The sequence below is a fragment of the Muscardinus avellanarius genome, assembly GCF_963383645.1.
Source record: "Muscardinus avellanarius genome assembly, chromosome: 14".
Lineage (NCBI taxonomy): Eukaryota > Metazoa > Chordata > Mammalia > Rodentia > Gliridae > Muscardinus > Muscardinus avellanarius.
The window spans coordinates 66,290,040-66,317,344 of record NC_137800.1 but is presented as its reverse complement, the minus strand read 5'-3'; the positions used below and the strand labels follow the sequence as shown (position 1 = coordinate 66,317,344).

Sequence of the window (27,305 nt, the reverse complement as noted above, 5' to 3'; positions counted from 1 at the left end):
TCATGCCATGGTCCCTAGGTTCCATTGACTCTGGACCTCTGGTGGGCAGAGTGTCACGGTGGGGAGGGAGTAGAGAACAGGGCCGCTCACTCCACAGCAGCTGGGAAGCAGAGAGAGACCACTGGGCGGGGGGACAAGTGGACCTTTCAAAGGCACCCGTGACCATGACCGTTGCTTCCAACCGTGCCCCACCTCCTAGAGTTTCCACCACCTCCCAGTAGCACCATCAGCTAGGAACTGAGCTTTTAACACTTGAGCTTTGGCGGACATTTAAGACTCAAACTCTAACAGGTATTATTTCAAATAGATTGTGAAAGAAAAGATTAGCACCTAATATTAATATTCCATGTCATAGGGAACAAATAAACAGTAGCCCCAAAGTTGGAGGTACTATGTACAAAGGTATTATGTAAAGTATTAGTATAAACATATACAACTTAAAATGGCTCAATTTAGGATTTTTTTGCCTTTATTCTAGCACAAAAGGAACACATAGTTATTTGGATCTTTTCCTGAGCTAGTCATAATGAGGTCCAGTCCTCTTGCAGTGCTTGGCAGTACAGGGAGCCACAACCCTCAGTCAGCTACATGAGCCTGAGAGGAAGCAGCTAGTACTCGGCAGTGGACTGTGGTCCCTAAGCGAGAGCATTTAGTAGGTTGGGTGTATTGAATGCATTTGGATTATGTTTTCAGGTTACTATAGATTTATTAAGATGTAACCCCATTGTAAAATGAGGAGCATCCTATCTTTTCAGAAACTATACCAAAAAGAGAACATAGACCACATGATCACTTAGAGAAAGATTAAATACGTTATATGTCTGTGCTTAAGAATTTGACTCATTCAGTAATAAAAGAAACATCTGTATGCCAAGTTCTATTTAAGAAAAAAGATGTGTATGTATGTCTTAAAATATGTGTGTATATACGTTTGTATACTTATATGTAATGTGTATATATACATATATGTACAATTACATATTCTTATTCTTAAAACAATGGTTGGGTACATTTTTAAAAATAATTACTTAAAGAGATATAATGCCTTGGGTTCAGTCCCCAGAACCAGTACCACAATAGCAACAATAAATAATTATTAATAATAATGATGCTAATATAAAATATATAATAATAATTATTATTATTATTAAAGACGGGTATGGTGACACATGCTTGTAATCCCAGCATTTGGGAGGCTGAGACAGGAGGTTTGTGGTTCGCAGACAACCTCAGCTACTTAGTGAGGCCCTCTGTAACTTAGTGAGACCCTATTTCAAAATAAAGAATAAAAAATAGGGCTTGGGTGTAGCTGAGAGGTAAAATGCCCCTGGGTTCCATCCTCAGTACTGCAAAAAATAAATAATAATAATAATAATAATAATAATAATAATAATAATAATAATAAAGAGAGTGATAGAGGGATAGAGTACAAAGGATAGGGGTAGAGACTAAACTTCTTTGAAAATATTTTGTTTCACAGATGTAGTTTTAGAGCCATGTAAATATTTTATGTAATTTAATACAAAATTAAGCCAGGTGGAGTGGTACGTGCTTGTAATCCCAGTACTTGGCTGAGACAAGAGGATCACAGGTTCATGGCCAACCTCAGCAACTTAATGAGGCCGTCCATACTTAGTGAGACCATGTTTCAAAATAAAAAATGAACTAGGGCTAGGGATGTAGCTCAGAGGTAGGATGTCCCTGGGTTCAATCCCCAGTACCATAAATAAATAAATAAATAAATAAATAAATAAATAAATAAATGTGGGGGGGCACTGGGGATGGAACCCTTCTATCTCCAGTCTACACTCCCAGACCTATTTTATATTTTATTTGGAAACAGGGTTTCTTAAGCCAGTGAGGCTGGCTTCGAACCTGTGCGATCCTCCTGTCTCCGCCTCCCAAACACGGAATTAACAAGTGTGCTCCACCATGCGCGGCTAAATAAATAAATTTTAAGGATCTATTTCTAAACATAAAGTGTGTGGAAGTAAACCTGTGGTTTTTTGTTTATTTTTTTGTGGTACTGGGACAGAACCCAGGGCTTTTCTACCTCTGGGCTATACTCCCAGACCTATTTTATACTTTTTTTGGAAACAAGGTCTCACTAAGTTGCCGAGAGCCTCACTCAGTAGCTGGGGTTGACTTCAAACCTGTGTGATGCTCCTGTCTCAACCTCCCAAGCCCTAGGATTACAACTGTGCACCACCACACCTGGCTCAACCTGTGTTTTGGGATGATAGCATTGTTACTCAAAGAAAAATTGTTGAGAGTAACATTAAAGCACGGTGATTTAACTGTATATTGCTAATGTAATATACCTTCAAAACACAAAGTTTTAAAAGCCCTTGAATTGTTTTTAGTAATTTTGTTGATGCTAGTTTGGGTATTTTTATTTGATTAAATCAGTGATAGAGTAAGTGAGTGATTGTGTTGGTGTTTTGAAAACTAGAAAGAAATAGGTAAGACAGAGGAAGGTAATTTAAAATTCTATTAAGTTTGACCTCCAGTATGACCTCATATGATGTGTGTGTGTGTGTGTGTGTGTGTGTGTGTGTGTGTGTGTGTGTTTAATGGGAATGGAACCCAGGGCCATTATACCTCCAGGCTATACCCCCAACCTATTTTGTATTTTATTTGGAAACAGGGTCTCACTAAGTTTCTGAGAGCCTCACTAAGATGCTGAGGCTGGCTTTGAACCCGTGCGATCCTCCTGTCTCAACCTCCCAAGTACTGGGGTTACAAGTGTGCGTCATCACGCCCAGGACATACATACATACATACATACATACATACATACATACATAATATATATATATTATATGTATATATGTATTTTTTTAAATGCACACTCCCCAGCTTCCTTAACTGAAAGGTTAAAAATAATGGCAAATCCAGTCTCTAAATTCCATTTTTTCTTTTTCTTTTTCTTTTTCTTTTTCTATTTCTATTTCTTTTTCTTTCTTTTTTTATTTTTTTATTTATTTATTTTTTTTGCAGTACTGACTGGAAATGGAAACCAAGGGCATTCGATCTCCGAGCTACACCCTCAGCCCTATTATTTATTCTTTATTTTGAAACAAGGTCTCACAAAGTTGTGGAGGGCCTAAGTATATGAATCTGTCCATGAACCCTCTGTCCTTCTGTCTCAGTCTCCCAAATACTGAGATTACAAGCATGTGCCTCCACGTCTGGCATAAATTCCATCTCTCAATGCCAGTGTGGTTAGAGATCTGCTATCCAAGTCCTGATCAGGAGGACAAGATAAGTCTGGAATGTTGGGTTGTACCAGAAAGCAAACAGACTGATAACAAAACAAAACAAAAAGACCAGGAATAGAATCACCATATGACCCAGCTGTACCGCTCTTTGGTATCTTTCCAAAAGCATTAAAAGTAGAATACTACAGTGATACATATATTCCCATGTTTGTAGCAGCACAATTTGTAATAGCCAAATTATGGAACCCACCTAGGTGTCCATGTTGAATATACACACAGTGGGGTTCTATTCAACCATGGAAACAAAATTATGTAATTTGCAGGAAAGTAGAGGGAGTAGAGAATATTATGCTGAGTGAGATCAGCCAGTCTCAGGAAGTCAAGGATTAAGTTTTCTCTTATATGTAGAAGCTAGATAGAAATAGAAAGCAAGAGACATCAGATAAGGACATAGAGAGATAACTAGATTAGTGGAAGGGGATCCAGAGAGGGAGATAAGGAGGGGGAAAGTAGGACTAAGGAAGGAAACAGATCAAATAATGATATGTTCATATATGTAGGTGTCGGTGTCAGCATCACTAATATGTACAAGGACAGAAGCGGGGAGCAGAGTGGGTGTGGAGGCATTTACACCAAGTGACGTGTACGTGATGAATAGATCACTTTGAATTTCACTGTGATTATAATTACAGTGTGCCGATAAATAAATAAAGTGCATGAATGAATACTGGAGGAGGTCTAAGATCTTCCAGAGCCAGTTCAAAGAGGCTCCCATTGGACAAAGCTAGAAGAGTTGGTGTACCAGTAAAGAGTAATACTGTAATAGGTTGAGTACTCCAGATGTGTTTCCATCTGTGAGCTATAGGATGTGTACAAAAAAATTCTTTTTTATCATTCTTAATGAATACTAAGAACCAACTTATTTTTGAAATTGGTAAATTAGGGTAAAAACAAGTATTTTCTTTTGTATTTCATACATAAAAACATTCCTCAGAGTAACCATATAGTAGATAAAGGACAGTTTCTCTTTCATAGAATTATTCCTACCAATAAATGAGGATAGAATGCTAATATCCTGTTGAGAGTACATAACCCACCTCTGAAATATTTGTGCAAACAAAAAAATTCTGAATCTAATCAGACTTTTAGTTCTAACTGCTAACTTACAGGAAGGGGAAGAGACAACGGAGTATGTTAAATTATACCACAGGGATTCTTTCATTAAAAAACAGACTATAGGAAACTGCAGAACAAATGACTCACTTTATTTCAACAGTTTGCAAAGAAAAAATAGGATGGAGAAAACTGTAGATCAAGACAGACTTAAGAAACATTAACCAGTTGCAACATTTGACTTAATAGGTTTTGATTAAAACAAATGGAGGGATAATAAAGAGCATTTATAGTAGGTTTGAGGGAAATGAGCGGTGTTATAGAGGGAACAAAATTAAAGTTGAGAATTGTTGAGGCGTGATGGTGAGTATGTGAGGATTCTTTATGTCATTTTTAACTTCTGTATACATTCTTAAATTTTTCATTATGGAAAAATTACAAAAAGTAAGAAACTGGCTATGTAGCTACTACTTAATAATAGCTCAAAACAGAAACCCCAATAACTTATTTTTTTCTTAAAATAAAGTTTACTACTACCCTTTGCCAGGCATGGTGGTGCATGCTTGTAATCCCAGCTTTCAGGAGGCTAAGACAGGAGGATCATGGTTCACGGACAGCCTCAGCTACTTTGTGAAGCCCTTTGCAACTCAGTGAGACCCTGTTTCAAAATAAAGAATAGGGCTGGGGTTGTAGCTTGGAGGTAGAATGCCGCTGGATTCCATCCCCAGTGCTGCAAAAAATAAAGTTTACTACCCTTTATTAACTGTGAAATAGCACAGAATTCCCACTTAGCCAAAATTTAGTTCCACCCATTATTGTCTTATATTGCTGTACCACTTTTGTAGAAACCAAGAAACCCAACATTGACATATTACTATTAATTGAAATACCGGACTGTATTTGGATTTCACTATTTTTTTCCATTAGAGTCTTCTTTCTGTTCTGGGATCTAATCCAGGGTACTACCTTGCATTTAATCTCCCTAGTCTTTGGTCAATGACTGTTACTCAGTTGTTTGTTTGTTTGTTTGTTTGTTTGTTTGTTTGTTTGTTTTTTACCTTGACAGTCTTCAGTATTAGCCAGGAATCCTGTAGAATACCTCTCAATCTGAGTTGTCTGGTGTTTTTCTCATGATTAGGCTGGGTGCTGGGAGTATGGGTTGAAGAAACCACATGGGTTCTCATCACAACAGGGACATGCTATTAGCATAGGTCTACTGACCATGTTACCCTTCATTGCTTGGCTGAGGCAGCATTTGATAGAATTCCTCTGCTTTCTGGAGGAGAATGTTACAGGGCCCCCAATATCATCCTCAGGCTCAATGATTTGATAGAACTCACAAGACTCACATATGGTTATATTTATGGCTGTATTTTATTATGGCAAAAGGATACAGAGTAAAAGGAGCGAAGAGAAAAAATGCTTGGGGGAGAAGTCTTTCAAAAGAGTTTATGGATTCACATAGGATGTACCTAATTCCTCCAGCAACAAGTTGTGACAACACACATAAAGTATCATTGTCCAGGAAGCTTGTCTGAACGTAACAGTCCAGGGTTTCTATTGGAGCTGGTCAAGCAGGCATCCTCAACCTAGCAGGTACCAAAATGCCATGCTTCCAGAAGGAAAGAGGTGTTCGGCATTAACTGTGTGCTTTATGCAAACATTTTAGGCATAGTGAACTGTTTTTGTATTTTCCAGAAAGTTACTTCAGTGTAGGGCACTGTTTACTGGCCTATTCGTAGGCCTCCACCTAGGCCAACTCTGCGTTGGGACTTTCTAAGGATAAGCAGTCTCAGACTTTCGCTGTTCATTCTGCTGTGTGCAGGGACATGGGGACAGATCTACATATCATTACTATTCTACTCATTTTTATTTTGAGAGGAAAATAGAAACTATAGCAATAGAAGCAGTACAATAGTGATAATAGCAAAATAACACTTAAATCAGAGTAAGGATATCTAATTTCTTTCTAGTGAGACATTTGTCAACCTAAATATCTTTTTTTGTTTTAGTAGTTCTTTTGCCTATTTTCAACACTGCTATAAAAATATTACTCATATGGCAACCCTTGGACCTCTTCATAATGAAATGTCTCTGATTGTGATCTCACTTATTGCCAAATAATTAGGAGAAGGTTGTAAATTTCAATAGTAAGTAATAACATAACAAAACCAAAACCTGAGTGGACGTCTCAAAAAATAAATTCTAATACTTAAGACATAATAATAAATAAATCCTAATACTTAAGACATATGTACTAGTCACTTATTTCTTTTTATAGGAAAAACGTGGTCTTCGAGAAATGCGCGTTCTTGAAAATTTGAAGAATATGATCCATGAAACAAATGAACAAACTCTTCCCAAATGTAAAGAAACAATGCAGGACAACCTGAAAGAAGTTCTCCAGAGATGTAAGACAGGGGCTTCTTTTATATTGGTTTTGATTTGGAATGAGTGTTATGCTAAAATGTATTTCCTTAAGTATTGTGGAAAGGGAAAAGAGAGAACTCCTAATCAGGACATAGGAGAGCAGCAGAGCCACGCTGGTTAATGGAGGTCAGTAAGTCTTTGTGTACAGGTCCAGTGAGTGGATGCCCTTGTGTGCTCCAATACCAAAAGGAGGCTGCAAAGGCTAAGCCTCCCCAGATCACATTTGGTTTCTTTGAGTAGAGCAGCAAAAAGTCTAAAAATGACGTTAGGCTTTTGCATTTTACTGCACACATGCTTTTGTTTGTCTATACTGACATGTCTTTAACCCTGACAGACATTTTCAATGTTATTCTACAAGGAAAACTACAATAACTAATCAGAATGGTTAAGCATGCTTTGAGTATAAAATGTAAATTGAATAAAACCCAATTAAAAAAAAACTGTAAACAGCCATTTTGACTGGCTTCCTTCATAGCCCGAAGCTATTTCTGACATGAGGACTATTCTCTCAAAAATAAAGTCTTCAGTAAAATAGAAAAGTATTACTGGCAATTTGGGATCTGGACTGAAGATATATTTTGTTGAATGGAAGAATCAAAATACTTTAGATCTTAATGTTGGCTTTAGAAACCAGGAAGTAGCTTTTGGAGCTGTTTTTCTACCAGGAGCAGGGAAAGCCTTTTCAGTAGGGCTCCAACATAAGAATTTTCTTGTAGTCATTATGTGGACTGTCACAGGTATGAAATGAAGATAATTATCTATCTTTAAAGTGCTTGTAGTTTTAAAAAATAGTCTAGGCTCAGCTGTCATTACTATCATGTTTCAAAACATGACATTTTTCATCATTTAGCTTGTTTATTTTTACTAATTGATCAGAGTTGTGTAAAATATAGAATATTTTCTGATCTAAGTAGTATATTTCAAGGACAGCATTAGCAATTTAGACTCTCAACAGCTTAGTAAGACCCAAAACAAAAAGGGCTAGGGGTATAGCTCAGAGGTAGAACGCCTTTGGGTTCAATCCTCAGTCACACACACACACAAAAAGTCAGTAAGAGGTAAGTTGAGTTTTGTTTTGTGCCTTTTAATAGAACCACCGCGTTATCTTTTCATATGCATTTTCTGAGACCATCTACATCTACATCTACAGTCAGCTGTAGGACCTTACTCCACTGGTCTAATGTATGCAGAACTCACAGAATATGGAGCAGGAAGTGGGGACCCGTGGGATTGTCTCAGTGGTGACCCGGTGCAGAGTCCTTAGCTCAGCACCGCTTCTACTTTTGGCCAAAGAGTCTTGGGATTTGGGTGATCAGAGGCTTTAGAACTAAAACATACATGTGGTTCTTCAAAAACCACCGAAGTAAATGAGGACTCTATCAGAGTATGCGAAAGCAAGCCATGAAGCAACTTGTCATCAAAATAGTAGCCTTTAGCTGGGCGTGGTGGCGCACGCTCATAATCCCCGCGCTTGGGAGGCAGAGACAGGAGGATCGCGCAGGTTTGAAGCCAGCCTTGCTGGCTTAAGAGACCCTGTTTCCAAATAAAAAATATATAAAGGTCTGGGAGTGTAGCCTGGAGGTAGAAGGGCTTTCAGGAACCCCAGTACCACCAAAACAAACAAACAAAAATATAGCCTTTACCTATTCTTTTGTTTGTTTGCTTTCTGGTACTGGGGATGGAAACCAGGGGTATTCTACCTCTGAGCTACTTTGGGGTGCCCCAGCGCCCGTGGTTCTAAAAACTGCTTTGCTATCTATATTCACTTGGTAATTTCACATAGAATTGCAGCTGTAAATACCACCTGTATGCTAGCAATACCACATTTGTTTTCAGCCTAGATTACTCCCCTGAATCCAAACTACTATATGTACTGCCTAGTCCACTTGTCTGATAAACATCTCAGTGTACCATGTCCAAAACAAAACTTCAAGTCATTTTCAGTCAACTTTGAAAATATAACCAAAATCTGACCATCCTACTACCTATTGCTTTACCAACTCCTACTACACTGCTTTAAGCCACTGTTGTCTCATGTGGATTATTCTAGTGGCTTCATAATTCATCCCTTTGCTTCTCTCTCCTCCCTGTAACTCAGTTTTTGTTATTTTTGTCTTTAAATCTCATCTTGTGAGCCGGGCGTGGTGGCGCACTCTGGTAATCCCCGCGCTTGGGAAGCTGAGACAGGAGGATGGCACAGGAGGTAGAAAAGCCTCTTGGTTCCAACCCCAGTACCACACACACACAAAAAAAAAAAAAAATTGTGTAGTAATACTAAAAGTCAAAATCTTCTCAGTGACCAAGAAGTTTCTTTCTTTTCTTTTTTTTTTTTTTTTCCTTTTTTCAGAACTAGGGGTTCTACACATGGGCATTCTACCTCCAAGTTATACCCCCACCTCTCTCTATATATATATAAATTTTATTCTTTATTTTGAAACAGGGTTTCACTACATTGCAGAGGGCCTTGCTAAGTAGCTGAGGCTGGCTGCGAACCTGCAATTCTGTTTCAGCTTTAAGTACTGGGATTACAAATGTGGCCACCATGCCCCATATGACTAAGAAGTTTCTACATGAGGTCCCCCATGCTTTCATATCCTACTGCACCATGCTGGCTCCACTGGTGTCTTTCATATGCCAAATACACTCCCACCTCAGGCTTTTGTACCCACCACTTCCTTGAAACACTCTTCTCACAGATGCCTAGACACTCGAGATGTCACCTGTGAGACCTTTGGTGGCCATTATTATTATTATTTTTTGTGTGTGCATGTATGGGTCTGGAGATGGAACCCAGGAGAATTTGACACCCCTGCCCTTTTTTTTTTTTAATTCTTTATTTTGAAACAGGGTTTCACTAAGTTGCCAAGGGCCTCACTAAGTAGCTGAGGCTGGCCATGAACCACGCTCTTCCGGTCTCCACCTCCCGAATGCTGGGATTACAAGTGTGCACCACCACGCCCGGCTAGGTGACCATTCTATCATGTTCACTGTTCCCTTCACTCTGGCCTCCAGACCTTGCTTTGTTTTTGTCCATACACCCAGTACCACTTGACATGCTAAATATGTATGTATATTGCCTGTCTTCCCTAAAGTTCCATGAGCTCGGGGACTTTTTTGTTCCTACCATTGTCACCTAGAACAGTTTCTGGCCCTTTGAAAACACCTCAGTGTTTGTTCATTGGAATCAATGATGAACATTCAGACCACATCTACTCCTAATCCCAAACCAAAATTATTGTCATTGTTTGCATTTGAGGTTCGCACATAGACATCATGATAGAATTTCTCTTTTATGAGAGGAAAATCAAGATATTGTTAGTTGTGTGTATGCTACAGCAACTGTATGGGGGGCTAATTACCTTGAATAATCTTTTGGTTAAAAGAAAACCTTCTGATAAATTCTAGACTCTTTCTAAAGTCATCACAGACTCTTAAATACTGAGACATAAGGGGAAAATTCCTTTACACTGAATTGGGTAGAACTAGTTAAGTGATGTGAAAGTGACAGGAAAAGAAAGTTCCAAGAAATGAGCCTTCTCGTTTTGGAGTACCTAACTGTAAAGGAATGGAATGATTGACAGAGTCACATGATTTTTCATCAATTTTATGAAAGAAAACTTTGTAAGTTCAAAAAATAAACCTTTGAAAAAATAAAGTCCTGTCTCGACTAAAGTTTAAGATGCAAATTGCTTCAAAGGGACTGAAATTTCTAAAAATGAGTGTTCTATTTAAACATAAAGACAGTTCTGTTGAGGTACAAAAGTGTGCCTTCGTCAGTGTAAGTTTTTAAAGGAGGTAACAAATGGCCATATATGGGGCATAGTCTTGGAACACTTAGATTACACTTAGAATGGTCTTAAAATGGTGAAGCAACCAAAGACAGCAAATGGATTTTTTTAAGTTACATTCACAGAGCCAGGAAGGAAGAAAAAAAAAACAGGAAATGATAGAACCGCTGCTTGGGAAAGATGATGTAATATTAATATGCCACAGAAAAAAGGAGATCTAATCAACTCCTGTTTTTGTTTTCATCTTTTCTTTTAGAAAAAAACAATGTTTGGGACCCTTAGATTTTTCAGTCTTTAAATATTATCTTTGATTTAGGTAAAATTAATGGTTACTGATAAAAATATAATGTTTTGAAAACAAAATCCTATTTTATCATATTCCCAGAGGGAAAGGCCAAACATTTTTCTGAATGAGAAGTCACAGTCCCTGCCCTGTTATGGAACTTGTGACCTAGCTGAGTCTAGTCTGGGGTGGGGTAGGAAGGCATAATTGTAAGACAATTAGATCAACCTCCAGTTTAAGCAAACACAAGATAAAATGTCCAGTTTAAGCAAATGTAAGACAAAGTGTAAAATACACATGCACCTGCTGAAGAAATTTCAAATAAGGGATGATTCTTATGGGTAGAGTTAATCTGGGAGGGCTTTATGAAGCCCTTGAACTGAGCTGAGCTTTTGGAACAGCAGAACATTTTAATTAGAGTATAGAAATTAGGAAAGCACTTTCTGTGAGAATAATACAGTAGATAGAATAACAGTAACACTTCGTGACTGCTTACTGTATGTTAAGAACTCTAAGTGGTTTTTAGCAGTATTTAAATTATTTAAGTTGGGCGTTATAGCGCACTATTGTAATCCCTGCTTTTGGGAGGCTGAGACAGGAGGATCATGGTTTGAGGACAGCCTCAGCTACTACTTAGTGAGGCCCTTTGCAACTCAGTGAGAAAATAAAAAATAAAGCTGGGTGTGGTGGTGCACACTTGTAATCCCCAAGCTTGGGAGGCTGAGACAGAAGGATAGCACAGGTTCAAAGCCAGCCTCGGCTACTTAGGCTCTCAACAACTTAGTGAGACCTTGTACCCAAATAAGAATATAAAATAGGTCTAGGAGTATAGCCCAGAGGTAGAAAGCCCCTGGGTCCCACCCCCAGTACCGAAAGAAAGATGGATGGATGGATGGATGGATGGATGGATGGATGGATGGATTAAAAAATAGGGTCCGGGATGTAACTCAGGTAGAATGTCCCTGGGTTCCATCCCCAGTACCACAAAAAATAAAATAAATAAATAAATAAATACTTTATTTTAAGCTTAATGTGGATTATGTTAAATCATATAATTATCATGTCAATTCCAAAGTCCTTTTATTTGTTGTGCATCTTATATTTGTTCTTTTATAAATGAAGAACTAAGATGCTGAGGGATTAAGAGCAGCAGGAACAGTACCTGGCCCAAAGCGAATGCTAAGTATTTGATGAATGAATGGAAAACAAGTGAGAAAACAAACATGTCCAAGGTCATCACACTTTGGCCCTCCACAACTTAGTGAGATCCTGTTTCAAAATAAAAGGCTAAAATAGGGCTGGGGTTATAGTTTGGTGGTAGAATGCCCATGGATTCAATTCCATCCCCAGTACCATAAAAGAAGGAAGGAAGGAAGGAAGGAAGGAAGGAAGGAAGGAAGGAAGGAAGGAAGGAAGGAAGGCAGGCAGGCAGGCAGGCAGGCGGGCGAAGGAAGAAATTAAAACTGCCTTAATTGATAAAATAATAAAGGCAATAGAGTATTGAGAGTAAGAGCCAATCTTTAGAGTCAGAAAAATCTGATCTGACATGCTATTTTCTGTATTTAATAACTGGTGATCTCCTTGAGTTACAGTTTCACCAGTTTGTGCCTGGATTGGTTTGGTAAAGTGGGGTAGTATATTTTTTAAGGGAACAGTAGGATTAAGTGAAGCAGTACATGTAAAGTTCTTATCATAGGTCTTAGCACACAGTAAATACTCAAAAAATCACTATAATAATTATTACATGACTTATCTTTAATGTGTGGGGCTAGAAACGTTCAGATTTCAGGCTGGAGTGGAGAGCTGGATAGAATATTTCCATATATACAACGAGGTATCTTGGGATACCCAGGTCTACATTTTTTGATAGTTCATACATAGCACACTCCTAGCTGAAGGTGATGTACAGTATTTTCAGTGTTCCTGTGTTTGCCGGAGACCTATCACATGAAGTCTGGTGTGGAATTTTCCACTTGTGTCATCCTGTCTCAGCATGCAGAAGGTTTTGGATCTTCAGGTTCTTAAGGAATTGAAGTGACCTAAAGAAAATGGCCCAGAGAAAGTTGAATCTTGTCATTGCATCCAGGATGATTTAGAAGACAGAAGAGCATGGACAAGGAAAATAGTAGCCCCCCACCCAAGTCACGAGGATGCCCAGCCTGCAGATGAGTAGAATAAATGAGCAGGGGGAGAGGCGAATCAGAGACAGTGCAAAGGCAAATTAACCAGAATGTAATGAGAAATTAATCACGTATTTGAACTTTATAGAGAATTCCGAGATTGTGCTTAACAGTGTGTGATTGGATTAGTACTTAAATGCCCTTTGGCTTTCATCTCAAAGCTCAAAATGATAGTGGTTATAAGTACAGCATCCTGAGTATATTAACAAAATTTATTTTTCCCTTCTCACTACCCCACCAAGCACTAAAATAATACCAGGATTTTTTCATACTCTTTTAAATTTTTTGTTGGTGCATTATAATTATACAGAATAGTGGAGTTCTTTGTGACATATTTGTATATGCATATAACATAATTTGAATTGAACCCAGGGCATTCTACCTCTGAGCTACACCCCCAGCCTTTTTTTATTCTTTATTTTGAAACAAGGTCTCACTAAGTTGCAGAGGCCTCACTAAGTAGCTGAGGCTGGCTATAAATCTGCAACCTTCCTGTCTCAGCACTGGGATTACCGTGTACATCATCGTGCCCTGCTTAATTTGGTCATATTTATTCCCTAAAACCTCACTTTCTCTTCCCAATTTCCTCTCCCTGGTCCTCTTCCTCTCCTCTACTGGTCATCCTATTTTCATGAGTTCCCCTTTTTTTCTTTTTTCTTTCTAGCTTCAAACATGCAACCCTTGGTTTTCTGAGCTTGGCTTCAGAACATTAATGCATCACTCTCCTGTTCATCCATTGTCCTGCAGATGATATAGTTTCATTTGAGATCTAAAAGAATCCAGGTAAGTCTCTTCTTGAACAAGGGGTACTGATTGAACACTGTTGTCTGTTTTGTTTCAGTGCAAATAGTTAATGACTCCGTCTGTAGACTCCAGCAGAGGGAACAGGAACGAAAAAAGGTAAAAGTAGATAATTTGGGTAATGAGGCATGGGGCTTATTATCATCACATTATTAGTAGTTGCTTGTGGTCAGAAAGTTCTCTTATAATTTTCTTTTATAAAATGATTTTTAAAAGGTTTTAAAATGGCTAATTCACTACAGATGTGTTGAAGAAGTATGGTCACACCATCAATAAATATTTTAATAATTAAAATTGCAGACCCGTTTTCTTCCTTTTCAATATTTCCATCTTTTCCTTGAAAGTGGTATTTGTCTCATGGAGGAGAAAGAAAGTAGAACTTTTACATGGAGCAAAAAATACCCACCAGATTTGAAATATAAATCTTTCCTTTGAACCTGAAGTATAGACTATATTATGTATATTTCTTCTAGAAAAAGAAGCATTCATGCCTGTGGATGGGTTATTTAATGAATAGTCATAGGAGTATGTGAATCACTTGCTGGGCAGTGCTTTGTTTATTTGAATTATATCTTAACTAAATTCAGATGTGGAAAAACAGTGTAAGAATTCAAGTTTCTGTGATAATTTGGTGTTTTTACTTGGAATTTTCATAATGTGATTTTGTAACTTACTCATTGCTCTAAACTAATAAATATACATCTTATACTTAAGAAATGTTGAAAAATACTAAATCACTGTGAAAATAATGCCTTTTGCATGTATATATATCAACAAACATGTGTTATAATTAATCTACAATAAAAGTTCAGATCTGTTGCTACATAAACATATGCTGGAACGAACCTTTCTTGAGTTTTAATTTCTGTACCCTCTACACTACTCTAGATGTTGATATAAAATTTGAAAATTCAACACTTTGATGATTTAAGCCTTACTGAAAGAGTTTGACATTTAAGACAGATGGGAAGGCTCCCCAGTGGTCGTGGGGTCCCAGCAGGCTGGGTCAGCAGACAGGGCCATTGCTGAGCATGTGGATAAAATGGCAAGGTGGAGTCAGTCAGAATGGGATGGGGGATGGGAAGCCAGCATGCTGCGCAAGGAGAACTGTAGAGGAAGGTGGGGGCTCATGCTGGACATGCCAGGTGAGAGAGCACATAATTTTTTATTTATGTAACTTTGGTAGGTGCCAGTAGAGATGAAGCTCTTAATTTGTTAAGGTTCGGCCATTTGCTATACCCAAGTTTCTAAAAGTCTAGGAACCCCAAACCACTCACTAATGTAGGATGAAATAAGACCTGTGATCAGGCAACAGAGAACACTGTGCTTTGGAAAAATAATTTACTAGGAAGATGGTATCGTTCTAGACTGATGTTGATTGGTAAAGATAAAAAGGAAGAAAGTTATAGAGGAAGGAGAAATTAGTGGTCTCATGGAGTTGGTGTGTGGAGTATCTGACTGGATGTTTCTGAAGGTGACGAGGATCTTTTAAATGCTTTATTAAGTAGTAGTTTGTTCTCTTTCTTTCTTTCTTTCTTTTTTTGTGGTACTATGGGTGGAACTCAGAGGCTTTCTAACTCCAGGCTATACTCCCAGACCATATATATATATATTTTTTTTTTTTTTTTTTTTAATTTGGAAACAGGGCCTCGCTAAGTAGCTGAGGCTGGCTTAAACCTGTGTGATCCTCCTGTCTCAGCCTCCCAAGTGCAGGAATTAAGGAATTACAAGAATGTGCCACCACATCTGGCTTTACTAGGAGCATTTCTAACTGATAGAATACCAGCTACACATTTTAACATGTATAATTTTCTTGGCTTTCAAACTAAAAATGAAACACACCCTGGGCCTCATCTTGCCACTTTGACACGCAATGTGGTTTAGCAGATTCAGGGACCTGAGCACTTGTTCATGAATTGGGCTTTCTGAGACCTTGCCAAAGCAGTTTTAATTCTGATAAGTAGCAATTCTTGAGCAGAATAAATCTAAATTAAAGTTTAATTGGAGTAATTCCTCTTGTCACTGAACCATTTGCACATTTGGCCTATTAGCCTATCTATAGGAAGAAAATGACCAGACTGGCTAAAAATATATTAAGTTTCTTCTGGTGGTGATTCCCTTTACTAGCCAGCTTGTTGAACAACTCCCTGCGCTTCAAGCTCCTCATCTGAAAAATAAACACCTGTCCTACTTATGTGATAGATTGATGAGGAAATCTATCATACCATTTATGTAAAATAGCTTTGCAAATTGTATTTCACTAAATACAAGGCAGCGCTTTTTTGTTTGTTTGGTTTTGGTTTTTTCTGCCAGCTCAATATTTAAGATGCAGGCAATCCTTATGTGGTCAAAGAGCTCTGCTGTAATCTCTGAGAACTGGTGACACACTTGAGAAGCCTACCCATTCATGATTTTCCTAATAAAAATACCAGCCCACGATTTGGAAAAAAATGGCCTTTCTAAACACCGTGATACAGAACTGTGGGGCCCAGCATGCGGGATGCTCACTGACCCTAGGAGTTTGAGACCAGTCTGGGAAACATGAGACCCTTTCTCAGAAAAAAAAAAAAAAAAAAACAGATAATATTTCAGTGTTAAGTATATTTCTTATTGGCATTATATCTCAGAATATTGTTATACTAATTTTTATGAATTACTAAAATTAATATTTTAGAATATATTGAAATGCTATGTTTCACAGAGAATTATAAGAGTCTATAAAATCTACATTTGTCTAATTAGAACAGTTTTAAGTATGAATCTTTAAGGATTTTTTTTACTGACACATCTAGCTTTTTCTGAAAACTTGACATGGCAGAGTACATATGTACTTTATGTCATAAAGTACAAGTTTAACTTCTCAAATAGCAAATGTGTACAAAGCAAAAATGACCTCTTTTTGTATGTTACAACCTAATGTTAATTCTTGCCTTTGCGTCTGTCTCCCTTTGGCCACATTTTGTATATTTAAAAGGCTCCGAAAACAAAGAAAGATGGGAGTAGTAATGGAATAAAATAGACTATTGCCATTAATCATTAATTCTTTTATGCCAAGACAATGTGTGGAATTCTGTGGGAAGTAAATTGATGAACGTCATTCATCCAAATCACATTTCCCACAATTGATATCTAAAAGTGCATTCAAGAGAACAATAAATGCACATTCCCCAGTTACCCGACAGTCTTGAGAACTGCCACCAATACAGAGTTGCATTTTTGCTAGCAGTAAGATCAGTGAAATGAAAGTACACTTGGTTTATAAATCTATTGGCTCTAAAAAAAAAAAAAGAGGACATCAAGAGAGATGGGCTTGGTTAATAATAATATCTGTCAATGATGTAAATTTAGGCTCATGAGCAAGTATCTTGAGCACTGTTCAACAACAGGAGACAATAATGAAGTCAAAAGTGTCTGCTTGTTTCATCTTGTCCACAGATATATACTAAATTTTTTTTTTTTTTGGTACTGGATTGAACCCAAGGGCATTGTACCTCCAAGCTACACCCCTCCCTCTTTATTTATTTTTTTATTTTGAAACAGGGTCTTGCTAAATTGCTGAGATTGGCTTCAAACTTGTGGTCCTCCTGTCTCAGCCTCTCAAGTACTGAGATTATAGCAAGTGCCACCACTCCCAGCCGGCATATTTATTAGATTTAGTTATGCTTCTTTATGATTTTTTTTATGAGAGTGATGAGATCACATAAAGCCATCCTCAGTTTTTTTTTGTTTTTGTTTTGTTTTTTTTTTGTACTGAGGATTGAATCCAGGAGCATTCAACCTCTGAGCTAGATTCCCAGCCCTGTTTAATATTTAGTTTGAAACAGGGTCTTACTAAGTTTCTGAGGCTGGTCTTGAACCTGTAAGCCTCCTGTCTTAGCCTCTCAATGATTATAGGAGTGAGCCATCACACCCATCTTAAAGCCATATCTTGATAAAGTTTGAAAATGAACATTGTTTTTGATAGAGCTTGAAAATGCAGAGCATCAGAGCAGGCTATTCTCTTTAGAATAGTTTTTGACATTTGTTATATGATACTTCTTATGCCTGTAAAAGGCATATGTAAATTAACCACCATATGTATTACTGACAGATGTTCCAGAAGGTGTTTAAAATATTGGTTGGATTATCCAGAATTTCTCCTTAGACCAGGATTTTTTCACCTTTGGTGCTCTTGACATTTGGGGCCAGATCGACAGTTCTTTGTTGCAGCCGCTTTCCTGTGCATTGTGGGATATTTAGCCGCATCTTGCCTTCTTCGCTCTAGTTGCCAGTAGTACCTCCCCCAAACTTTGTTATGATCACCAAAAGTTCTCTCTAGAAAGTAGCCCCTCCCTCAGTTGTGAATCACGGACTTTGACTAATACATACAAAAATACTTTGTTGTTGTTGTTGTTGTGTATTCCAGAGTTCATTACAGAACTGGTTCTAGATATGGTTTAGCTTTAGGATTCATGTCTACTTAAATTTATATCTAGTAGATGAGACATATATTATGTAGCTTTCCCATAAGATATATCTGGTTAGAACCATGTATAATACAGACCAAATAGGTTCAGAATCTTTTGAAACTGCAATACTTGCAATGGCTTTTGTGGGGTTTTTTGTTTTTGTTTTGTTTTCAGCTTAAAAACGTTATCACAGCCAGGTATGGTGGCAGATGCCTGTATTCCCAGTACTTGGGAGGCTGAGACAAAAGAATCACAAGTTCAAAGCCAGCTTCAGGAATTTAGCAAGACACTGTTTCAAAGTAAAAAATAGGGCTGGGGGTGTAGCTCAGAGGTAGAATACCCCTGGGTTCAATTCTCCAGTGCCACAGTAAATTAAATAAGTAAGTAAATGACATTATTACGTAGTTCTCAATCAAGTTGCAAGTAGATATTTTTTTCCTGGTAGCTGACTTTTATTCATATGTGAAAACTACAGCATTGTCAAACAGAAACATATAGTCAACCCCACTCCTTTTTTATTTATTTACTAATTGCAGTGAAGAATGCATGGCAGTTCTTTATTATTAAAGGTGGGGAGACTAAGAAAAGATAAGAGAGCAAGACTATTTTCATTTGGGTTGGGAATATGTCAGGCTAAAAAGTGAGGTGCCTGATGTGCTTGTGTGTGTGTCTTTATACAAAAGAAGCACTGATCTTTGGCAGCCAAATGGTTAATGCTTGAAACATCAAGAAAGAATTAATTCTTTATCAAAGTGGGAAGGGAAACTTTTTCCTTCATTTGAGTTACATGTATTTGAATTGTTAAAAGAATCTGTTGATAAAGTTAAATTATGAAAATTAAAGAACAGAAACATAACTGGCCAGAGGATAAACACTTACCTGGTGGAGTATCTGTCTTCGTTAGCTTGTCACCCTGACCCAGATCAGAGTCCAGAGCAATGAGAACGGCGCAGAGTGTGCAGTGCGCGACTTCCATCTTCTGCTGCTGTTTTTGGCGACTAGCATCTGAGTTACCAGCCTAGTCTCTTGAGTACACAGTGTCCCTTTCTCATTAGAGCTCTGGAAATAGTATGGAAGGGTTAATTGGACTTCGGGTGCTCCGTAGGTTTTTATGGCTTGCATATATATATAAATAAATATATATATATATATGTTTATTTGCATATATAGGTTTATTTCTTTGTTTAATAGGACTTTGAATCAAAATCTCTAAAGATATGCGTAGAGAATTCTTGAAGTAGAGATATAAAGTTACTCTTTCACACTCTTTCTACCTACCTTTTGTTGTATGTATTCAAAGAAAACAATTGAAATTGCACTTTAGGGAGGGAAAATTAAGTTGTGCCCCTTTTTTGTGTGTGTGGTACTGGGGTTCCTGGGAGCCCTTCTACCTCCGGGCTACACTCCCAGACCTATTTTTTACATTTTTATTTGGAAACAGGGTCTCCTAAGCCAGCAAGGCTGGCTTCGAACCTACGCAATCCTCCTGTCTGCACCTCCCAAGTGCGGGGATTACAAGCGTGCACCACCACGCCCAGCAAATGTTTCTTATATATAATGCTCTTGGACATTAAAACAATATATATCTAGCCAGACGTGGTGGTGCGCGCTTGTAATCCCAGCATTTGGGGCGCCAAGACAGGAGGATTCTGCAGGTTCAAAGCCAGCCTCAGCTACTTAGTGAGGCCCTTTGCAACTCAGTGAGACCCTGTTTCAAAATAAAGAATAAAAAATAGGGCTGGGGGTGTCTCTTGGAGGTAGAATGCCCCTGGGTTCCATCCCCAGTACCTGGGGGGGGGGGGACGACGACAATATATCATTCTGATAATCAGCTGGTTGTTAATAGTGTCTAAGTATCAGGAAATAAAATAAATTTTCTGTTCTGCATTTAGAAATTACTATCTGGAAGATGTTACATGACTTTCACCTTTCCTTTCTCAGATGTATAATGACCACTTACTAGCTAGTGAGGAAAAGCGTCGACTCCAGTGGGAGGATTTCATGAAAGAACAACCGCGCAGACGGGCACAAGTGGATGACGAGCACAGGAGAGCCATGGAGAGGCTTAGAGAGCAGTACGCAGAGATGGAGAAGGACCTTGCCAAATTTTCAACCTTTTAAAAACTTGAACTACAGCAGTGACAGATGAATGAGAAAATATTGACTTCCCCCTTAGAACATGCCCACCAACCATTTGGCCTCTGCTTCAAGTTCAGCAATATATCCAGTGGCACTCTCCTGTCAGAAGAGTTAACCCTCTGCTGGAGCGTGGTTGAGTGTTCAGTAGAAGAGTGCTACGTCATTCCTGTTTAAGTGCCTATATATGATCATTTGAATTGGGGAGGCAGGGGAGGAGGGGAACTGGGATAGCTTTGCTCTTTGTTAATCAGAATTGGTCTTTTTTTCCCCAGTGGTTAGCTCAGAGAACTGTAAATGCACAGTTACAGTTATATTATCTTTCTATTACCTTAGAAAGATAATTCATTCTCACACAGGGTTAATATGAGTTCATTATTGTGGCTTAAAAGGTGGGTAGAATAAGCTGCCTATCATAGCCTCCCTGGCTATGAGAGACATAAAAATGCATGAAGTATTATTCTGTGAGTAGTATAAATAAACAAAAGCAGGTAACAATTAAGAGAGGAAAAGATGAAATGTTGTCTCCACTATGACAGAGCTGGGGTGGGCAGAGACTGCAGATTTGCAGCTGGTGGCCTGTGGCCCCCTGGACGACCAGACAGACATGTTGAGTTTTATGGCCTTCCAAGCCATAATATGTTCATCTTTTGAAACGTGCTTAGGAGGAAAAGCTTACCAAATACCATAATCTTGCCCATAGTATTTACCTCATTTTCGTGTCTGTTTTGCTGTGGGTGAGCTTTATAAGATAAATAATGTCTGTACATGTTTCAACTGTTTAATGAGTAATCGGTGAAATCTGCCAAGGAGTCCCTCTGGAACCATATAAAGACTGGCTCCGAATGAACCAGAAGTGTTTGCCCACATGGCAAATGACCCATGTTAAATGTGAATCCTTTTTAGTGTTAATGTCTGTTCTCAGAAGCAGGTGTATTATGATTAAACATGTATCAATTCTGTCATCACTGTGATCTTTAAAACTCTACATTTAGCTATCTAAGAACTAAGTTGATTTTTTTATTTGCCATAAGCCAAGCAAAAGTAAATGCAGTAATTTCAAGAAATTTTTGACAAATGTATTTGGATTATGGATAAATCTAATGTATTATATTGGTCTTCAGTGGGAAAGGTACAAGAAAGAAAATATCCAACTTCCTTTGTTATCTCAGTCCTGCTTCTGCAGAGAACTGACAGTGCTTGCTTGTGTAAATGTATGGCTTACTGTCAAACCTCCATTCTTGGCTGCATGTTGAAATGTGATTAAAGTTAATAGAGGAGATGAAATAAGTATTAGAGATTTCTTTCAATAACACTGAACTTCTGCCAACTTTCTCTGTCTGCTACTGTAGGCTTGACAGGTTCATCAATCATCCTGTGGTACCTGGACTAGAAAGAGTACTTGCTGACACTAAGGCATGTTGGAATTTTCTTAATTCTCTTTCAGTGGATGGAAAAAAAGTACTTCCAAAAATATCCCACACATGAAAAGGGAGGGGACCTTAAATGAAAATTTGCTTTGTATCATAGACATTTTTTGGAATACCATTCATTGCCAACACAGCCTTGAACAGATGCTGTAACCAGGAAGGTGGGATTATATGTGTGAGTGGGAGTGTGCTCTGTGGTCACTCAACCTGCATGGCAAATATTTCTGATAGTTTTTGTTCCTCTCACATGAATAATAAATACTTTGCCTTGTAAGCTTGTATGTAATAAGTATCTAAGAGACTTCTGGACCAAAATGAATTGATGGGGCTTTTGAACTTTAAGCATTAAGGTATTCAATGCTCTCTTTGTAATCTTGCTAGCTACTTAAAATATAGCTTCTAAAAGAGCCAGTTTACCTTCCTTTTGATATATTTAGAGGTGAAAATTTTCATGCTTCCCAATTTCCAAATCATGTTTTTATATATTTTCTACAAAAATGATTTTATAATTACATAATTTCCAACATTTCTGCTCTTCAACAGAAATACGAAGGGCCCTTTGTAACTCACAGGTTGATTATTTTAATGATCAGGTGAAGTAATGCTTTGTAATTTTAAAGCACTATAGAAATATTTTTAGGTTCTAAGTATTTTCTATTTTCATTATGATTTATTTTCAACATATATATATGAGTTTTTCTTCATTTCCTACATATGTTTTTTAGGTTTTTTTTTTTTACTCCTTAGATGGAGAATGGGTACATATAAAATTAATCTGAAATTTGTTAACATCTGCTTTATGACCTGGAACGTGCCCAATTTATTTACTTAAATGTATAAGTGTATACAGAGTAGTACTGTATTTGCATACTAAATGCAAAGTATACATATTTTTCTAATTGTTGCTTATCTGCCAAATCAAACTTCCTATTGGTGTTGCTCAAATTCTATTTATTTTTTTTTCTTTTTCTTTTTCTTTTTTTGGTGGTGGTGCCAGGAATGGAACCCAGGGGCTTTTTATCTCTGGGCTACACTCCCAGACCTATTTTTTTATATTTTATATGGAAACAGGGTCTCACTAAGCTGCTGAGGCTGGCTTCAAACCTGTGCGATCCACCTGTCTCAGCCTCCTAAGTACTGGGATTACAAGCGTGCGCCACCACGCCGAGCTCTGTTTATTTTCTTTTTACTTCTGCTTGAGCTCTCAGATTCTGAAACATTTTATAATTTACATTTCTACTAGATTTGCTTATTTTCCCCTATAATTTTGTCAACTTTTACACATTTTGAAGCTTTGTTACTAGGTACATGTTTAGAATTTATCTTCCAAGTTTAGAACCGAATCTTATATTTCTTTCTGGTCATAGTATCTATTTCTGGTGATGCTTTTATTTTGTTTTATGTTGGTTTAAAATCTGTAAGGTTTTAAAATAGAAGCCACACCTGCTAGTTAATATTTATATGGTATTTTTAAAATTCTGTTGCTAGACTTTTTAATAGGTTTTAGATATATCTCTTATAAACTAACTAGATCTGGGTTTTTAAAGCTGGAATTTTTTTTTGTGTGTGTGGGTCTGGGGGTGGAACCCAGGGGCATTTGACCTCCGAGCTACACCCCCTACCCTATTTTTTATTCTTTATTTTGAAACCGGGTCTCACTGAGTTGTGGAGGGCCTCACTAAGTAGCTGAGGCTGTCCCCGAACCGCGATCCTCTGGTCTCAGCCTCCCGAATGCTGGGATTACAAGCGTGCGCCACCACGCCCGGCTTAAAGCTGGAATATTTAATTCATTTACATTTGTTTAAATTATTAATATATTAAAATTAATCTATACCACTTTATTTTGTGTATTTTGTACCACCTCTTATGATTTTCACAGCCCTTGCTTTTTTGCCTTCTTTTAGATTGAGTTTTATTATGGTTTTTCATTTACTTTTCCTCTACTAGTTTAGAAGTTAAATTTTTATCAATTTTTATCTTTTAGTGCTTATCCGGAAATTTAACTTATATAGTTTACAAAATCTAAACTTAACTTTTTTACTTTTTTTAAACATTAGCACCTTTGGGATAGTATGATATCCTCCCCTCAACTCATAAATAAATTATTGTCTAGAATTTATGTTCTGTCTTGATTTAACTCCAAAAAAAAATGGTCACTTTGTATAGTCGATGTTTGTTTATACTTACTTACAAGTTTACCATTTTATTATCCTCAAGAACTAACTGGAATTTTTTTTATTAGCCTCAAAAGCTCACTGGGCATGTAATTCTAGATTGACACTTTCTCTCAATACTTAATATTATTCCCTCTTTCTTCCATTGTTGTGTCTGAAAAGACAGCTATCAGTGTGATCAAGACTCTCTGTAGCAGTCTTCCCTCCCAAACCTGTATAAACAGTTTTATCTCCAGTGCTCTACAGCCAAAGGTTGTTGAATACTACGACTTAGCTATGGATTTCTCTTTGTTATCTGGAATTGATACTTAGTGACTTTCATAAATTCTGACAGATTCTTAGCTGTTTCTTTGAGTTTTGTATCGCCCCCCGTTATTTTTTTATTTTTTATTTTTTTGGTGGTACTGGGGTTCCTGGAAGCCCTTCTACCTCCGGACTACACTCCCAAACCTATTTTTATACTATTTGGAAACAGGGTCTCCTAAGCCAGCGTGCACGGCTGGCTTTGAACCTGCGCGATCCTCCTGTCTCCGCCTCCCAAGCGCGGGGATGACAAGCGTGCCCACCACGCCCGGTCTCCCCCGTTATTTTTGTAGCCTGATGTTTTACTACCCCCACTTTCTTCTCTTTAACTCTGCTGTCCAGTTCACTAATTCTGTCTCTCCTCCCTCCCCTATTTAACTCATCTATTGAGTTTATTAGTTACTGTTATTTTTTCATTTCTAGAAGTGTTGTTTGATTTTCCTCAGACTTTGTCATGTGGGTAGGATAGTTCTGTTGGGCTTCTTTTCCTTTTTCTTACATGAAGTCCTTGTTTTGTGTGCTGCGTATGGTGCTTCGATATTTCAGTGTTTCTGTGTGTACATGTATCTGAATCTATAGTTTGTTGCTTTGACTGAAACAAGTTTCTGTGACTTGTTTTCTAATAGGATTGGTAATTCTTGAGTGTGAGTTTATATTCCTCTGAACTTTTTTTTGAAAAGTTTTTTTTTTCTCAAGTATTTTCCAACAGAGAAGATTGATTTTTCTTTTTCTAACACCACTAATTTGTTTCTTGCAACATCGTGAACCCTGGTCCACTTGAAAGTCAGTTTCCACCTCCTTCCCCTGCCTCTCCCACTCCTGCCCCCCAGTGCTGCGTGGGAATTTCAGCCCTAAGCAGATGTGGCTGTGACAAGGCTTTCCAGAGGAGACTGGCCCTCTGTAGTTCTAGTGGGAGCAACGGAGCAGTGCAGGGGGCAGTGTCTTCTAGCTCCCCTACTGAACGTGGCGCTCACCCGGCCCAGTCCTTGCGGTGGACTGGGTTACATGTGCCCCAAAACTGATAGACTGAAGCACCAATCAAAATGTGACGGTATTTGGAGGTAGGGCCTTTAAGGTAGTAGTTAAGGTTAAGTTAGGTCATGGGATGGGACCCTAATTCTATGGATTAGAGTCCTTATAAGAAAACAATATCAGAACACATTCTTTCCATCCAGGATACAGAGTGAATCCCCTCCTTTGCTACAGTAATACCTAGGCTTTCCATGTGAACATTTTTGATTTAGTTTCTGAACTGTCATCTAATATATATGCATTTGGATGTAATGGCTTCTGGTTGCCAGGCAAATTTAAAGGTGGAGGGTTTTATTGCTGTGAAATTTAGCGCAGTGACCACCTTTTCTGAAATTGCACCCTCAGGGCTCTTTTTTGCCATTTGGGGATGTTAGTCCACATCTCAGGCTGAAAAATGTCAGTTAAGTGTTTTAAACATTAATTTAGTCGAAATATGTAAGGTACCCTTATAGAAAATTTCTTTTCTAGTAGTGTGTTCTTTGCCCTTCAGAAAGGTTTTATAGTTATTTCATTAATTTTCAATTCCCAGCAAAATGTGAATATTAATATTTTCTTGGCTTGGTGTCACTCATGGTCATTCGGTGAATGGAGACTAGAAATCAGTCGCATTACCTTCTGCCTGCTCTTCTGTATTCTACTCACTTCAGAATTTTAACTGCTAAATACAGCACTTTCTCACAACTGCTCTGGCGCCCGCAGCAGAACAGCATTTATTTTGCTATTTGCAGTTACATTCCATAAGCAAAGGAAAACAAACTTAGATTTTCAAGTGTGGAACACTTCACAGATTGATAAGTACACGAATAGCAGGTCCTCACAAACACTGAAGATTCACATGATTTCCAAAGAAATGGTCAAAATCAATTTGATGTATTTATTTGTATAACAGAGTTTACAGTATACTTTTAAGTGCAGTATATATTATATAATATAACATTTTGTTTTTGTAACCAAGAAGTCCCTACTTGGTTCTTTTAGAGAAATAACAAGACAGTAGGGAAGTAGAAGGAATATAGTGTTTTGCCCACCTGCCACTGGGCTAACAGTAATAGCAGATAACTAGGCTAGGTGGTACTTTTATGGTTCTTTTAAATCTTCGTAAGTGATATGGAGTCCATAGCATAGATGGATAGAAAGCTCCATGTATGGCAAACAAGTCAATATGTGAAATTCTTATTTTCTGTTTTTCTGTTTTCTTGTTTCTTTTTTTTAATTGGTGCAATGTAGACATTCATCCCAATGAGGTACAAGATGTAGAGGCATACATGCACACATCACTCATTTAGCTCTTCCCCATTTCCCCCCACTCCTCCCTCCCTCCTCATGTTTGGCTCATTGACTGACTTTGATATGTTTGTGAATGTACATTAGGGAATTTCCCTCTTCCCCCTCCCATCATCTCCAGTTAGGCCTCCTTATTTGCTCATTTATGGTTTCTCCTTCATCTAGAGTCCCTCCTATGACCCTTTTTCTCCCTAGCTTCCACATATTAGAGAGAGCATCGATTTCTTATTTTTTCCTGGCAAAGATGTGGAGAAGTAGGAACCCCAGTACATTGTTGCTGGAGTTGCAAATTAGTGCAACCACTTTGGAAAACAGTATGGAGGATCCTCAGAAGAATGGGAACAGACTTACAATATGATCTAGCAGTACCACTTCTGGTTATCTACCCAAAAGAATGGAAACAAAACTACCAAGCTAATGCATGTTTATGTTTATCTATGTTCACAGCCACAGAATTCACAATTTCCAAAATATAGAACCAGACAAGATGTCCATCAACAGATGAATGGATTACAAAACTATGGGATATGTACACAATGGAATTTTACTAAGCCATAAAGAAGAACAAAATTATATCATTTACAGGGAAGTGGATGGAACTGGAGAACATGCTAAGTGAAATTCTTATTTTCTAAAACATCCTGAATTATTAAAAGTCCTTAGCATTTTCCAGTTCCCTAGG

The 27,305-nt window shown here is 37.8% G+C and overlaps 1 protein-coding gene across 1 annotated transcript in view; it reads left to right on the top strand.

The window, feature by feature from the left end:
- Positions 1-20,385, top strand: part of BLOC1S5 (biogenesis of lysosomal organelles complex 1 subunit 5) — a gene marked incomplete at both ends in the record, with an annotated part of 31,078 nt that extends 10,693 nt beyond the window's left edge. Inside the window, 3 exons of the mRNA XM_080710588.1 lie at positions 6,616-6,745; positions 13,857-13,915; positions 20,206-20,385. Of these exons, the coding sequence (XP_080566714.1) occupies positions 6,616-6,745; positions 13,857-13,915; positions 20,206-20,385 (369 nt within the window). The remainder of the gene's footprint in view (positions 1-6,615; positions 6,746-13,856; positions 13,916-20,205) is intronic.
- Between the last annotated feature and the right edge of the window lie 6,920 nt (positions 20,386-27,305).